The 17,616-nt window shown below is 42.9% G+C and overlaps 1 protein-coding gene across 6 annotated transcripts in view; it reads left to right on the top strand.

Moving 5' to 3' along the window:
* Positions 1 to 16,217, top strand: part of SEPTIN5 (septin 5) — a 117,754-nt gene extending 101,537 nt beyond the window's left edge. For 4 of the 6 annotated variants that reach the window (XM_073628939.1, XM_073628942.1, XM_073628925.1 and 1 more), the window contains 3 exons: positions 6,170 to 6,199; positions 8,932 to 9,034; positions 12,236 to 16,217. In XM_073628939.1, the coding sequence (XP_073485040.1) occupies positions 6,170 to 6,199; positions 8,932 to 9,034; positions 12,236 to 12,292 (190 nt within the window). In that variant the 3' untranslated portion in view covers positions 12,293 to 16,217. The remainder of the gene's footprint in view (positions 1 to 6,169; positions 6,200 to 8,931; positions 9,035 to 12,235) is intronic. The other 2 variants (XM_073628930.1, XM_073628935.1) reach the window with 1 other exon arrangement.
* Positions 16,218 to 17,616: the final 1,399 nt, after the last annotated feature.

Here is a 17,616-nt window from a genome sequence, read left to right as displayed (position 1 = left end):
ATGATGGGATTGGGCAGGGGGTTATTGTTGTGCTGTGTGGTGGGAGCAGAGTAAGGGTGGTGGATTTGTTACATGTTCTGTGTGGTGGATTGGGAAGGAGGGGAGGTTTATCATTACATCTGGAGTGTGGTGGGAATACGGTTAGGAATGTTGGATTTATTATATGTGTGGTGGATGGGGGGGGGGGGGGGGGTATTGTTACATGTTCTGTGTGGTTAGAGGGTGGGGGTGTTGTCACATGTGCTGTGTTACTTTAGGGGTATTGTTGTCACATGTGCTGTGTAGTTGAAAGGGGTGTTGTCACATGTGCATTGTGGTTGGGAAGGGGTGTTGTCACATATACTGTGTTGCTGAAGGGGGAATTATTGTCACACCCGCTTACATTTGCTTTGTGGTTAGAGAGGTGTGTTGTAACATGTGCTGTGTGGTTGGAGGGGGCTGTTGTCACGTGTGCTTTGTAGTTGGAGAAGGGTGTTGCCACGTGTGATGTGTGGCTGGAGGGGGGTGTTGTCATATGTACTGTATTGCTGTAGGGGGCTTGTTGTTACATGTCTTGTGTGGTTGGAGGGGGGTTGTTGTCACTTGTGCTATGTGGTTGGAGAGGGTGTTGTCCCATGTTCTGTGTGGTTGGGGGGGGGGGTGTTGTCACATGTGCTGTGTGGTTGGGGGAGAGAAGGGTGTTATCACATGTGCTGTGTGGTTGAAGGGTTTGTTGTCACATGTGCTGTGTGGTTTGGGGAGAGGGGGGTTTTGTCACATATGCTGTGTGGTTAAAGGGTTTGTTGACCAAGTGCTGTGTGGTTGGAGAGGGGTTGTTGTCACATGTGCTGTGTAGTTTGGGGGGTTGTTGTCACATGTGCTGTGTGGTTGAAAGGTCTGTTGACCAAGTGCTGTGATTGAAGGGGGTTGTTGTCACATGTGTTGTGTTGTTGGGGGAGAGGGCGGTGTTTTCACATGTGCTGTGTGGTTGAAGGGTTTGTTGTCACATGTACTGTGTGGTTGGATGGGGGTTGTTGTATGTGCTTTCAAGTTGGACAGGGGTGTTATCACATGCGAAGTGTGGTTGGAGGGGGGTGTTGTCTCATGTGCTGTGTTGCTCTAAGGGCCTTGTTGTTACATGTGTTGTGTGGTTGGAGAGGGGTGTTGTCTCACGTGCTATGTGGTTGGAGGGGGTGTTGTCACATATGCTGTGTGGTTAAAGGGTTTGTTGACCAAGTGCTGTGTGGTTGGAGAGGGGTTGTTGTCACATGTGCTGTGTAGTTTCGGGTGTTGTTGTCACATGTGCTGTGTGGTTGAAAGGTTTGTTGACCAAGTGCTATGTGGTTGGAGGGGGGTTGTTGTCATGTGCCGTGAGGTTGGAGGGTTGTTGTTGTCACATGTACTGTGTGGTTGAGGCGGGTTGTTCTCACATTTGCTTTGTGGTTGAAAAGGGGTGGGGGGCAGGGTTGTCACATGTGCTCTGTTGCTATAGGGTTTTTTGTCACATGTGCTGTGTGGTTGGAGGGGGGGTGGGGGTTGTTGTCATATGTGCTGTGAGGTTGGAGGGTTGTTTTTGGTCACATGTGCTGTGTGGTTGGAGGGGGGGTTGTTGTCATATGTGCTGTGAAGTTGAAGGGTTGTTTTTGTCACATGTGCTGTGTTGTTGGAGGGGGGTTGTTCTCACATTTGCTTTGTGGTTGGAGAGGGGTGTTGTCACATGTGCTGTGTGGTTGAAGGGGGTTATCACATTTGCTGTGTTGCTATAGGGGGGTTGTTGTCACATGTGCTGTGTGGTTGGAGGGAGTGTTGTCGCAAGCACTGTGTGGTTAAATTGTTTTTTTTTTAACTCATGTACAGTGTGGTTGGAGGGGGGTTGTCACATGTTCTGTGTGATGGGAGGGGGGTTGTTGTCACATGTTCTGTGTGGTGGGAGGGGGGTTGTTGTCACATGTTCTGTGTGGTGGGAGGGGGGTTGTTGTCACATGTTCTGTGTGGTGGGAGGGGGGTTGTTGTCACATGTTCTGTGTGGTGTGAGAGGGGTTATTGTCACATGTTCTGTGTGGTGGGAGGGGGGTTATTGTCACATGTACTGTGAGAGGGGTTGTTGTCACATGTGCTTTCAAATTGGATAGGGGTATTAGCACATGCGATGTGTGGTTGGAGGGGGGTGTTGTCTCATGTGCTGTGTTGCTCTAGGGGGCTTGTTGTTACATGTGTTGTGTGGTTGGAGAGGGGTGTTGTCTCATGTGCTATGTGGTTGGAGAAGGGTGTTGTCTCATGTGCTTTGTGGTTGGAGAAGGGTGTTGGGTCATGTGCTATGTGGTTGGAGAGGGTGTTGTCACGTATGCTGTTTGGTTAAAGGGTTTGTTGACCAAGTGCTGTGTGGTTGGAGGGAGGTTGTTGTAACATGTTCTGTGTGGTGGGAGGGGGGGTTGATGTCACATGTGCAGTGTGGTTGGAGGGGGGTTTTGTTGCATGTGCTTTCAAGTTGGACAGGGGTGTTATCACATGCGTTGTGTGGTTGGAGGGGGGTGTTGTCTCATGTGCTGTGTTGCTCTAGGGGGCTTGTTGTTACATGTGTTGTGTGGTTGGAGAGGGGTGTTGTCTCACGTGCTTCATGTGCTATGTGGTTGGAGGGGGTGCTGTCACATATGCTGTGTGGTTAAAGGGTTTGTTGACCAAGTGCTGTGTGGTTGGAGAGGGGTTGTTGTTACATGTGCTGTGGGGTTGAAGAGTTTGTTGACACATGTACTGTGTGGTTGGAGGGGGGGGGAGGTTTGTCATGTGCTGTGAGGTTGGAGGGTTGTTGTCACATGTGCTGTGTGGTTGAGGTGGGTTGTTCTCACATTTGCTTTGTGGTTGAAAAGGGGGGGGGGGTTGTTGTCACATGTTCTGTGTGGTGGAAGGGGGGTTGTTGTCACATATTCTGCATGGTGGGAGGGGGGTTGTTGTCACATGTTCTATGTGGTGGGAGGGGGGTTGATGTCACATGTGCTGTGTGGTTTGGAGGGGGGTTGTCACATGTTCTGTGTGGTTGGAGGGTGGTTGTTGTCACATGTTCTGTGTGGTGGGAGGGGGGTTGTTGTCACATGTTCTGTGTGGTGGGAGGGGGGTTGTTGTCACATGTTCTGTGTGGTGGGAGGGGGGTTGTTGTCACATGTTCTGTGTGGTGGGAGGGGGGTTGTTGTCACATGTTCTGTGTGGTGGGAGGGGGGTTGTTGTCACATGTTCTGTGTGGTGGGAGGGGGGTTGTTGTCACATGTTCTGTGTGGTGGGAGGGTGATAACAAAGACTAAACAACAGTCGCTGAGCTGCAGTGGAGCAACTGCTCTCAAGTTGTTACTCCATGAGGAGAATGTGCCATACTGGTTCTCATATAGATCTGTAAAATCACTGTTTTCTCTGAGTCCGTCCAAGTTTTATCCTGAGTTGAGTCCTAATGAAGTGGAAGTGGTATTGCCCTCAGAACTCATTGGTGTGTTTATATGACTTTTTACCTACAATAAAAATGATTGTGGACTGTTATCTGGTTTTGGTCTGGAGCTTCTTTCTGTATTTCTATGACTTGAGCTAGTGCTGGGTGCCCATCAAGGGAAACCCTGCTGTGTGGGAGAACTTGCCAGAGCTATTGAGTTTTTGATGTTTAACTTCATCTGATTACATGTACAAGTCTAATGCCCCGTACACACGGTCGGATTTTCAGACGGAAAATGTGTGATAGGACCTTGTTGTCGGAAATTCCGACCGTTTGTAGGCTCCATCACACATTTTCCATCGGATTTTCCGACACACAAAGTTCGAGAGCAGGATATAAAATTTTCCGACAACAAAATCCGTTGTCGGAAATTCCGATCGTGTGTACACAAATCCGACGGACAAAGTGCCACGCATGCTCAGAATAAATTAAGAGACGAAAGCTATTGGCTACTGCCCCGTGTATAGTCCCGACGTACGTGTTTTACTTTGTGTGACCGTGTGTATGCAAGACAAGTTTGAGCCAACATCCGTCGGAAAAAATCCTAGGATTTTGTTGTCGGAATGTCCGAACAAAGTCCGACCGTGTGTACGGGGCATTATAGTTCCCAGCACTTCTTTGAGTATGTTGTTCTGAAGTTCATGTGACTGATTTACTAGCAGTAAATGTTTGAACATGCCCCTTAATTTATTGGCAGAAATGTATTGGAAAACAAAGCTTTAATTCCATTTTTGGAACTCAGGCAGGTTGCAGGGATTTTAGAACGGAGTCCTGTAGACAGCCAATCATATGGCATCTATGCCACCATCAAGATTTTCCCAGATTCTTGCAGAGCAGAGCCAGTCCAATTCCACTCTGCTTATAGGGTAAGTTCACCTTTACAGAAAAATCTGTAAGGTGAACATACAGATTCCCACCCCCACCCCCCCCCCCGGGATTGCGGCAATCTCCCGTTCTGAGCCCCGGTATTGCCATGTCAGATGGTCCGGGGCTTAGAAATCCCCGCAGCTGAATCACCAAAACGTACCCTGTTTCGGAGCATTCTAATTGGTTGGCGCTGTCACATGGGCATCGCTGACCAATCAGAACCCGCGTAGCCTGCCCTGTCAGCGGGGAAGAAGACGCGTTGATGCCAAGGGTATTTCTAAACGCCAGACCCCTGAGGCAGCCATAGCCAGGCTTAGAACGAGAGATCACCACGCAACAGGTTAGCAGGACTGGGAGGGATAAGGAGGGGGTCCTGTGTAAGTTTACCTTACAGATTTTTCTGTAAAGGTGAACTTACACTTTAAAGAAGAAGTATGGCCAAAGCTCTTCTGGGGATCGTAGAAGTGCACTTAGTTCTGCACTCCTGTGACCCAGATTAGGCCCACAGAGGGCTAAAGCCTGCTGTCAGATGATGTCACAGAGCCAGCCAAGGCTCTGCAGGGATCCCAACAATAACGTTGGGATCCACCCAGATGCCTGACCGGCAGCTGGCTCAACCTTTCAGCATGCTGCTGAGAGACTGAGCTAACCGCTCCAAATCTCCTGTACAGCCCAGCAGTCCAGTGAGTGCTGGAGGGGTAGAGCAGAGAGCAAAGGACTAAAGGTCACCACACTCTGCTCACTAAAGACCAAGAACTGAATGACCAGCGGTGTAGGATTGCTCTGTTCTCTGTGTAGAGCTGGCTGGGGAGTCTACTTCTCTTTTAATCTGAACCCAGGGAAATGGGACACTTGCAGGATCTTCAAGAAGTAGAGTTTCCATTTAAGTTACAATCTTCATTTTTCTTTTTTACAAAACAGGGGTGCTTTATTGCAGTCTGTAGCAATACAGTATAAACAGAACACAAAAACATGGTTCTGTACACAACAAAGGGATGTTCACATAGAATATGGGTATGGCAAGTAATCAAAACCATTAAAGAACAGGTAAATATAAGCAGACTAAGCATAGTAAAACACGGGCAAATTAAGTAACAGAAAAGAAGACCTACTTCTTAGGAAGGAGAGCCATCAAGTATCCAGTGGCATGGTGTGGTAGAGGGGAGAGAGGGAAGGGGAATGGTGAGAAGAGAAAGGGGAGAGGGGACGGGGAAGGAAAGGGGCAACAGACGGACAAAAGAAACAATCAGGAAAGGGAGGGGGAGGGCTCGGTAGGAAGGACATTCCAAGCTTAGTACCTGACCCTTCACCCAAACAAGGATATTGTAGGTGGACAACTTTAGGTCAAGGTTCAAGGGGACCATACCTTTTCAAATTTCCAGCGGCATCCCCTATTAATATACGTCAACTTATACAGAGGGAGGGCCGCATTCACCTTAGCCTGCCACAAGGACACTTCAGGTTGAATCAAGGACGACCATTTCATCAGAATCTCTTTTTCGGCATAGTAAAGGAGATAAAATATTAATACACTCCCAAAACATATGTAAATAGGACCCCGGGTGGAGTCTACAATGGGGACAGAGGGGGTCCCGATTCAGGAACATTCTATACAGCCTAAAGGGAGTATACCTGGTAAAGAAGTTACAATCTTCCTTGACCAGACTAAACAAGACATATAATTATAATCTCAAGAAGGTAACCGTAGTTATGATATAAATGATCATAAAAAAAGCTGGTTTCATGTATTTTTTTTTTTTTTAAATTCAAACGTCTGATATTGTTAACCCATAGTACAAACAATTCACTAGTTCTGAATAATTCAGTATTACATTTTGTCTTTTCAAGGCATGAAGAAACGCAGAGCACTGCAGAAAGGTTAGGGGTTAAATCACATCATATTTTAGATGACTGATAACATATTTATATTATAATGCTTCTAAGTGTGGGGTAAAATGGTTCCTACTAACCGTACCTTATGAATCTAATATATTATCTACAAATAATAACATTTAATCAAAGCTAAAGTGTAAATACTTTTACTCATTGTGTAGATGCTCTCCTTCCTATGACACCTTTGGATATCCCTTTACCATTACTTTTGTAATATAGAAGTGAATGTAAAACCAGCATGACTGATGTTGTATTGCAGTGCCAGTGTATCACATGGTGTCCTGGGAATTGTTCCTCTATGGTCTTGAGATTTTTCTCAGTAGATTCAATAATGTTGATTACTGGAAAGGAGAATGTTCACTTAGCAAAGTGAATGTTCATTTTTATAAATAAAGTGAAGCTATGTTCACTTTGGGCCCCCTACTCATGTGCAGGTGAATTAAAAGGACAGGATTTTGCCCTGCCATAATTTGACAATTGAAGTGAATAAAACTTTACTTTTATTCTCAAAAAACGAAATCTAATGATTGACTTTGCATCAAGTTTGTTGAAAACTTTTTGTTTGATCAGTGCTTATCAGTTAGTGTACTCTGGCAGAGGGGGATTCCTATATGCACCTTTCTTGTGTGAATGAGGGAATCCATTTAGTTTTCTTCAATCAGCCCGCTGACTGAGGTTAAAAGTGATCTTTTGTCAACTTTAGTTGCAAGTGTCTTTGGTCTGCAGCAGTGGTCTCCAAACTGTGGCCCAGGGGTCGGATGCGGCCCTTTGCTTGCTTTTATCTGGCCCTTGGGGCAGCTTTTCTGCCACAGATGCAGGACACTATTCTTCTGACACCAACAAAGGGCCATAATTCTTATTACTGGCATCAACAATGAGGTACTATTCCTTCCACTGATACCAACAATGAGGTACTATTCCTCCCCCACTGACACCAGCGAGGGGGCATAATTCCTTCCGTTGACACCAATGATGGTGCACTATTCTTCCCTCTAATGCCAAAGATGCCCTGTTTACTCCCACTAACGCCAGTACAAGTTCGACTCCCAGTGGCCAGTCTGGCCCCCCTAAAGTCTGAAGGACAGTAAACTGGCACTTTGTTTAGAAAGTTAGGAGTCCCATAGTCACCACTTTACTCTCCTGAACAGTCTGTCCCTTCTGTGCATGCACAGAAAAATCATATTCATTCCTGTGGATAGGCCATCTATTATGCATCTCTCCATAGAAACAAGTGATGTTTGTAGGTGCATGTACAGATCAGCTATGCAGCTCCCCATAGTGTGGATCTGACAGGGGCATAGACAGGCTTCTCGGCCTTTTGGCAAAGATCAAGTGTAGTATTTGTTCTTATCAGTTGCCAAGAGGTGGCGCTGTGCTAACCGTCCCTGATCGGTTGCGGTGGCTATGCAAAACCTCTTGGCGTAATGGCAACCTGGACGGTTACTATCAGGGAGGACCAAAAGTGTACTGCTCGACAGTATAACTGAGGGTCGTTATTAGGCCGCCTTTAGAGAAAGCCGAAAGGGAAGCCTCCTGGTGAGGACGGAGAACCACTGGGTGTGGCTGAAGGGTCGGGTCCCTGGCCTTCTGGCCTAAATTGGTGTAGTCCTTGCTCCGGTCAGTTTTTCAGGAGAGAACACTGGCCCCCCTTTCCCACCGGGGGGGGGGGGGGATAGTATTTCCCGAATGTAATTAGGTAGGAGTGATGGGAGTAGTGGTTGAGTCATTACACAGGCTCTCAGAGCTCCAAGCCTTCCTGGTTGGGATGGGGGCTGCACTGGCCGGGCTGTTGGTCAGGGTTGAGAGAAAAGCCTGTGGAGAATGTGCCCCTGGAGTGGCAATCCAGGGATGCCATAATTCTCACAAGTGTTGAGGTGCATTTTGAAGTTTTGTTGGCACCATGGTCACTTCACAACACACTTTTTTCACACCTGCCTCTAGGGCTGAGCCTTTTGGCTAGGACCAGAGGAATTTTTGATTCCTGGCCGAAGGTTCGGCCCTTGTACTGCACGATGGCCATTTTCACTTCTCCCACCTTCCTTCTGCCACCTTCCTTCTCCCCACTTTCTTTTTATTTATTCCCCGTGTTCGTCACTTTTTTGTATTTTTTTGTTTGATGTTGCACTGTTTGTCACCGTGTGATTAGTAGGGTGTGGGTCCTCGAGCCTACCCTGAAAGTCTTGGGAGGGGGTGGACATTGCCTTCTGGCTTAGTTCACCCTCTCTCATGGGGTCTCCCTTCGGGGGAGCCCCACCGAGTACTTGGGTGGGTCTGTTTCGACAGACCCTCCAGAGAAAGGGGTCCACCTGGTTTCAGCCAGACGGGCCTAGTGAGTACCTTAGTCCCCGTCTGGAGCCTAACGCCCTGGGGGATCAGGGTAAGGTCCTTCCTTGAGAGGATCCTGTTGCACGTTTTGTGTCACTCTTTATGCGTGTGCACTTTTCTTGGCACCGGGTGGAGTTTTTGGGTGTGTTTCACACACCACTGGCTTTTAAAAAAAAAAGGGGGAATAGACAGGTGATTATAAGACTTTGGGAGGGGGTAACTTAAAGGATAACTATATGAAACTATAGTTTTCCTTTAATGAACATTTACACCACGACAAGATCTAAAGCACTGCATGCAACAAGTCACCCAGAAAAATGCATCTTATCCAGCTCCTTCACTGTAAACCAATGTAAACCTCCTTATACTCTTATGTTTTGTTTTTCTTACAGTAAACTTACTCAGGATAATAGGATAGAGAGTCCAATTCCTATACTTCCTCTGCCAACACCTGATGCTGAAACAGAGAAACTCATAAAAATGAAGGATGAAGAGGTCAGTATAATTTCTGTTTCCTCCTCTGACTAATGCCATTCTTGGTGGTATTTTTTTATTTTATTGTGAGCTTTGCTGTTACCTGTTATATTCAAGACTTCCAACAAGTTTTCAAGGCTGCCAATATCATCTTGCTAGACATGGTGCTTGGGGAAGAGCACATCTGTGCAGGACTGCATAAGGTGACATCCCCGTCCCAGAACTAACACTATTTTTAGTCATGCATTGGTGGTCTCCAGTTCTGGAAGGTAGAATCTGCTGTCATCGATAAGAGCTATTGTGAAACGTTCTTTTGTTACAATTGCAGATTTTCAAATCACACAAGGGAACGTTAAAAAGTTACAGGTCTGTAAGGTGGCCACTAGATGGCGCTAAGTATCATAGGAGTTTCTTATACATACATAGCTCCATCTAGTGACCAAATGCAGCATTTCCATTTTAAAATCAATAATTTGCACAGGATATAGCCTATTTACACAGAAGGGATGTACGTAAACTTTAACTGGGTGAAGGGTTATGCATATTCTTATAACTCAACCCCTTAGCATGGATAATACTATTGTATGGCTTAATTGTGGGTATACTGCTGCTTTAAAACAATACATCCTCCTGCACTTTTTTATAGCACAGCTATGTGATTTACAAATGTGCTTTTTACTTCTGGACTTTGAAGCAAGTAAAGCCCCAGATATTTTAATTACCGTGGGAAAAAAAAAATTGTAACGCAGATGAGGAAACCTGTCACATGACTTGACCGCTCTTGTGATGAGCCTTCTGGACTGTCCTCTGCAGTATTAAGCAGAGAATAATCTAAAGGACACGGAAGGTGCACCACCGCGCTTTGCATTGTATGAATAAAATGTGCAGTATCCAATCACAGTTTAACTAGGCTCCTTAGTCTCAGAAGTAGGTTTCTAAAGTGGCATGCTATGCTTGATAAGATTAGTCCAGTCTAAAATAGCAGTAGACTTGAAGGAAATAAAGTATATAGCTACATAAAGTAATAGCAGGCACAAAAATAATTCATAATATGTTCTCAAAATCTCAGCCATCCAGTGTGCCTAAGAGGCAGACTCTCAAGCAGCATAGTTCGAAAGGTAAATGTATTGTAAATAAATTCAGGTAATAGTGGGTAAAAGGTGCAAGTTGCATTTAAAGCACCTTTCTGTAGTTATAGTTAATGATATTACAGCAGTTAATTATGTTTTATCATTTAGTCAATGAATTAATAATATAATATTGGACTCATTTAACCCAATATTTTGTTTTATAGAGTATTTACCAGTTAATAATAATGAGTAATATTTATATTGACTGACTTGCTATAATATTTCTTTTGAATCATTTTCCTTTAACACGGGCGGCTGCAATGACCACTTTTCAGATTATGAAGTGTCTCAGAGTTTTTGAGCTCTGCAAATGTCAGTAGAGATAACTCAGTTCTGCAGAGCCTAAATAGAAGATAGTTTTATTTATCTTTTTTCCCCACCCAAGATTCACACAACTTTCACCCAAGAGTTTTGCCCTGTACACACGGTCGGACATTGATCGGACATTCCGACAACAAAATCCATGGATTTTGTCCGATGGATGTTGGCTCAAACTTGTTTTGCATACACATGGTCAAACAAAGTTGTTGGAAAATCCGATCGTTCTGAACGCGGTGAAGTAAAACACGTACGTTGGGACTATAAACGGGGCAGTAGCCAATAGCTTTCGTCTCTTAATTTATTCTGAGCATGCGTGGCACTTTGTGCGTCGGATTTGTGTACACACGATCGGAATTTCCGACAACGGATTTTGTTGTCGGAAAATTTTATAACAAGCTCTCAAACTTTGTGTGTCGGAAATTCCTATGGAAAATTTGTGATGGAGCCTACACACGGTCGGAATTTCTGACAACAAGGTCCTATTACACATTTTCCATTGGAAAATCTTATCGTGTGTACAGGGCATAACACATATTCCATTAGAAAATGAATTTATCTTGGGTGAAAATTGTGTGACTCTTAGGTTAACACATTGATTAATATACCCTTTCGTTTCCTCCTACAGGCTTGGTTTGGCTGAAACCATGCCTGAAGAAGGAAACTAAAGCCGGGCTATAGATGATTGAAACCATGCATGGGCGGGCTGAATGCACCAAGTTGATTTTGCCGGATTTTACACGCGATTATTGCAAGCAGATGTTATAGCCGCTAACAATAATCACTTTGTTCTCCCAGCGAGGAAGGCTTCCCTCGCTCCCTTTCCGGGAGAACACAATAGTTCCGCGTGAGGGATTCCCTTTTTCGACACTGTCAGTGTTGATGGGGGAATCAAGCAAATTTATTACCTGCAACCATCTATGGGCAGCCTAAGTGTGTGCTTACATCCCAAAAAATATATTCAGTCATGAAAGGAATCACTCAAATTTTTACTTCCTATGATAACTTATAAATCAGACAAAATATGACAGGTGCCTGCATTTTGGACTGATATACCTAGATGCAATTTGATGATTGCTGTGTAGGTTTAGTATTGGAAAGAAATGCAATGTTAATGAATCTTGGCCAAACTGTCCATAGTGGTTAGGATCTTTAGTTTATTAGGGGATAGAAAAGCAAGGGAAAGCAAAAGCATGGAAAAATAATAATTATTATGCTGCTCCCATTATCCAGCAGCCAAAGGCACTGGCCTGTAAAAATCTAGATCATCAGTAGATCAATCAGTAGATCAATCAGTAAATACAGCTGAGCAGATGTCATAGTAATGCCCTGTACACACGGTTGGACATTGATCGGACATTCTGACAACAAAATCCATAGTTTTTTTTCGACGCATGTTGGCTCAAACTTGTCTTGCATACACACGGTCGCACAAAGTTGTCAGAAAATCTGATCGATCCGAACACGGTGATGTAAAACACGTACGTCGGGACTATAAACGGGGCAGTAGCCAATAGCTTTCGTCTCTTAATTTATTCTGAGCATGCGTCTACACACGATCGGAATTTAAAGGATCGGATTTTGTTGTCGGAAGTTCCAACAACAAGCTCCGATCGCACATATTCCATCGGAAAGTCCGACCGTGTGTACAGGGCATAAGGCATATGTAGCACGGGTAGGATATATGTACGTGCATTCCTAATAGATTTAAGAAACCTGCAAGTGTTAATATATTTAAAGTTTAATATTTTAACTCAATCTTATTCTTTTCCAGCTGCGGAGAATGCAGGAAATGTTGCAGAAAATGCAGCAGCAGATACAGGAACAGTGAGCACTCATCCCAATGGCACTTAACTTTCACTTTTCCTGCCCCAAAACCCATCACTTCAAGGACCAGTTTGGAGATGGATGTGGTGCCCATGGACTCATTGCAGTATCTTATTTATTGTTCTCAAACACCCGTCCGGTATGAACTCCTCCCTTGGTTGACTTCCCTCGTTTCTCAGAACTTCCCAACAAAAAAGCCAAGCACTTCCCAAAAATAATCCTGTTTACAGTCCAGGTGTGCCCACTATGCAGCAAGGAGATCCAGAAATTCTTCAGTACATTTTGACGTGTTGGAAAATAGCATGGCAGCCCATTGTGGGAAAGCACCCACTTGGACATACTGGAGGATATAATGTAAATGACTGCATGGCTCCGACCTTAACACAAAAAACAGGGTGGCTTTTGGGAAGGGAGAGGCAGATCAATAATAGTTTTTTTTTACCAACACCATATCCCTGATCTAAGAGAAGCTCGTGATAATTTTTGTTTGTACAGTGTTGCAGTATCTTGGACTCAGGACTTGTTTTGTTTTTTTGCTGTATTGATGTTTACTCACAATAACTGTTACTCCACGAGTAACCTGCTAATCATTAGAAGCACCAGAGAGGAGGTAGTGCCTCCGAGAACAGTGCAAAGGGATGCACAGAGATGACATTGGTTTCCTAATTTTATGCCATACATTGATATTCATGGAAGCGATAACCAAACCAGTCCTAAATTGTGTTGTGAATTCCATCATGTCAGCCAAGCGTAGACACTCAATACAGAATTGGTACTGGTCTTATATATCACCACCCAGTACCTTTCCCAGTGTTTGCCTTATGTAACTATATGCAGCAAAGCAGAGGAACACATACAGCAATGCCTTCTTTCAAATAATGTGCTTTAGTGAACACTCAGCAAACTATGGGGCTGATGACGCTGACTGGCCATTAAGGGACCAAACATATCACCAACATGTCGCTAGCTAATTAGTTAAAATTACTAGTGGAAGTGTCATTGTCTGTAACAGTAAAAACACCATTATCAACTGAAAACATGGCTCTAGTTGGAGTACTACCAATAGGAAACAAAAAAAAGCAATGTTTAATAATTTTTCTGAATTGCTCATATGGAAAATGGTAAGGACAGTTAAATGATTCCCACTAAACTTGTACTTGTACATCTGCTTTTATAAAGGCCCAATTCCAAGCCTTTTTTTTAGTTATGGATAAAGTGGAAAAGTGTTTGAGAATCTGTCAAGCTTTTATTGCTTTCCAGTATATCAAAATTTCCCGTCTTTTTGATAGATGTCAAACAGAAGAGGGATTGGGGCCAAATCTCTCCAATGGAGATGTAGAACGCTATAAAAATGAGTGTAGATAGTTTATAAGCTCTATCAAGTTTTACTGTGTTCTTTGTTTCTTTTGTGAAGATTTGTTTTTACTTCCTAATTGAGTATGTGTAGTAAGTACCCTTGCCTTTTGTTTATGGCTTGCTGAAATATCCACTCATTTCCTTTTCCATAATAAGTGTCAGATGGGCATTTACAGGCCAACTCCGGGCAAAAAAAAAAAGCCTGCTCACTTTGTCTAGGAGTGAGGAGAAAGCTTATATTTCCCTGATTCTTTGTTCCATTGGAAAATGGTGCCCCCTCCCCATGGTCCAGCGGTGGACTATTCCTGGTCTGTGGACTCTGCTCTGGGCTTAATGACATCAGGAACAGTCCACAACTCAAGACTGCTAGAGCATGGGGATGCTGGACCAGTCTTGTGCTGGGGGTGGGTGGATTGTAGGATTAGGTAAGTAAGTTTCCCTTGTCCTCTTCCCTAGACAAAAACGAGCAGGGAACCCGTGCAGTGCGGGCACAGTTTCACTGCATGGAAAATCGTTTTTTTTGTCTGGAGATGGGCTTTAACACCTGACAGAGTTCTAACCCATTCCCACTCTATCTAAGATTAAAAAAAAATTTAATTTGACTTGGGCTTTACTTTCTTCATGGGCTGCAAAACATGACAGGAAGTTCAACAGAGATAAGTTTACCTGAGAGATCTAAGCTTATGTAAAATAAGGATCTATCCAATCAATATATCTATTGATAAAAATGTTCAAAAACTTGATCACAAAATTGGAGGTTAGAGAAAATGTCAGGCTACATTTACACTAGCCTCTAGCGTTTGTTTTTTTTGAAACGCATGAGAAATTATCCGGGAAGTGTAAAGAAACTTTTCTCAGATCAAGTTCTCCTTCCTTTAAATGTACTTGTCTTTTACTTGTGGATACATGCATTTAGAGTATCTAATCTGTCCTTCATAATCTGTTCAGAGTATCTAATCTGCCCTTGGATGCACAGAATATGCTCTAAATGCAGCTGTTTTCCAAGCACCTAAACACAGGTAAATGCACATTGTGAATTATACCATTTCAAATCATTACGTGCATTTATATGACTTCAGAAATGTCCTAAAAACTCATATAAATGCCTGTGTGCCATTGCCGTGTGAATGAAGCCTTAGATAAGTATAAGGCCTCTTGCACACGGGTGTAAAAAAAGTCATGTTTTCTTTATTGATCTGGATATAGATGCATTGTAGTCTATGGAACCATATACACAGCTCTGTAAAGATGAGTAACAGAGCAATGAGTACAGAGCTGAACAAACATAGAACATTTGAGTGCAGTAATTTACATGTGTACGCACCTATGGACGTATATTGCAATAAGGGCAATAAAGAAGAATTTTACTATTGTATGCACTTATACGCATTTATGCACGGTCTTTATGAAACATTTTACTCAGGATCTTTTTGTCAATAAGATCCTGCGTATAAACTTCAGTAAATTCTTACGTCTGTGTGCAACCGGCCTTATAGTTATGCTCTTTGCATTGGGTGCTCTCATGCTCATTTCTCAAACTGAAAGGCCCATCTCCATGTCTCTGGTCGGCGAACCATTTAAACAGGAAAGGCTATACAAATTTACTTGAAATGCAAACGGACCATGTACAAGTAAATGCACATTTCACATTTGACCTACAATTCCATTTTGCTTTGCCGATCCCCTGCACATTTGAACTGTAGTAAAATAAGAGATAAATTAGGAGGTGTCTTGTAGGAAATATACACAAGATATGTGACTATTGGATATTTACAGTGCTGTAGCCATTAAATTTCAGTTTGCTGTAGTCTGCTAAATTAAGAGACCATTCCTTTACACTCCTAAATAAAGCAAAATGTGTCCCCATCTAATGCATGGTTGAATTAGAACCATAAAACAGCTAGAGACACTCTGATTGCATTACCTTTCCAGGGACCATTATGCACTTAGAAGTACTCTATACTTTGTAGTTACAGATCACACCTATACACTGCTTTGTGCACTATACACATATTGCTCTGCCATTCACCAATATGTTATTACATGGTATTATTTCTGCTTTATACTTGTGTTTGAAGGGGTCTTCTTTGATCGTGATGAAAATGCTGGTTTTCAGCCAATGAAATTGCGCATTTAATCCATTCAAATACACCGCTGCACTCTGCACAGCATATCAGTAATCTGTGATATATATTCAATGAAGCATAGAGCAATGTTCAAGGTACAGTCATTCCCATCAAGCGATTGGATATCGTTTTTTTCTATTGTTCTGACTAAACGAATGTGATCAAAGCTAGAATGGTTAGTAGAGGTACTTCCATGTTCTCTCATTAAAATATCACCTCTGTCTTCTCCTTCCAGGCCTATAGGGAATTAAGGGGTTAAGCAAACCCACTGCCTGTTAATCCGGTGCCTCTGACACCTTATATATAAGGTGGACCCCTCTGCCCCACTGTCTAACAGTAACTCACTTCCTCAAGTGCATATCTACCCAGTGACTATTTTGTTATACTTATTGTTGCTGTAATTAATGTTTACAACCTGAGAATCCTAATAAACCTTGAAAAATACAACTGTGCATTATAATTTTACTTTTTAAACCCTGGCCTTTTAGTAACACTCTAAGGGCCCGTACACACGATACGAAAATCGGAAGTAAAATTTCGTCCGACTAATGTTCTGCCGATTTTCGGATCGTTAGTACGGTGCTTTCGACAGCCAATTCCGATTTTTCGTATGACAAAAGCTGGATGTGCAGGCTATAAAATTTTTGTCTGGTTTTCGTATGCTCAGAAATGGAAAAATACATACAAAACTATTCAACACATTCACTTCTGAAGTTGAATTCTGTCGTTCGAGAATTTTTGTATGGTGAGTAACCTCTTCACTCTCGGCATGAGACTAGCATGCAACAAAAAACAGACAAACGGTCGTCTGAAAATCTGATCGTGTGTACGAGGCTTAATGCTTCTTTCACGCAGCCAGGAAAGGTGGTATAAACAGGTATGTAACATAATTGGTGCCATGCTCCACAACATACTATATCGCTAATATATACTGGTACAACAAGTGTGTAGTGATTGTATCATATATCATGTTACAAGCTTAAGCATATACAGTATATGTGTGAAAGAAATATATATTCGCGTGAAAAAATAATGAATGCAACAATAAAAAGCAACAGTAAAAAGTAGAAATGTAAAAAATATGATCCCAGTGATACTGTGAATAAATGTGAAACCCAGTCCTTGGGGTCACTATCCAAAGTGACTCTGCACATACACAATCCTCAATGGTATATACTCTTAAATGTTCTTCTTAACACACTCCAAATATGCAGTGACATATTCGTGCTCCAGACTGTGTTTAAACCCCTTCACCGGATGTGCTCTCTCCTGGGGCAATGGACCACATATAATAATATTATTAATATTGTCTAATTGCACTTTTGTCCCTACATGGGGGACTTAGGGAAATTCTTCGGGATATCAATGCATTTATTATTTTTTCCCACAGATATATATTTCTTTCAGGCAAATACTGTATGTGCTTAAGCTGGTAACATGATATATGATACAATCATTACACACTTGTTCTACCATTATATTTTAGAGATATAGCACGTTGTGGAGCGTGGCACTAATTGTGTTACAAATTTGATTTATTACCATGTACAGCATCTCACAAAAGTGAGTACACCCCTCATATTTTTGTAAATATTTTATTGTATCTTTTCATGTAACACTGAAGAAATTACACTTTGCTACAATGTAAAGTAGTGAGTGTACAGCTTGTATAACAGTGTAAATTTGCTGTCCCCTCAAAATAACTCAACACACAGCCATTATTGTCTAAACTACTAGCAAAAATAGTGAGTACACCCCTAAGTGAAAATGTCCAAATTGGGCCCAAAGGGTCAATATTTTATGTGGTCACCATTATTTTCCAGCACTGCCTTAACCCTCTTGGGCA

This window comes from Aquarana catesbeiana, linkage group LG01, assembly GCF_042186555.1.
Source record: "Aquarana catesbeiana isolate 2022-GZ linkage group LG01, ASM4218655v1, whole genome shotgun sequence".
Classification (NCBI taxonomy): domain Eukaryota; kingdom Metazoa; phylum Chordata; class Amphibia; order Anura; family Ranidae; genus Aquarana; species Aquarana catesbeiana.
This window is presented reverse-complemented; position numbering and strand designations above follow the sequence as displayed.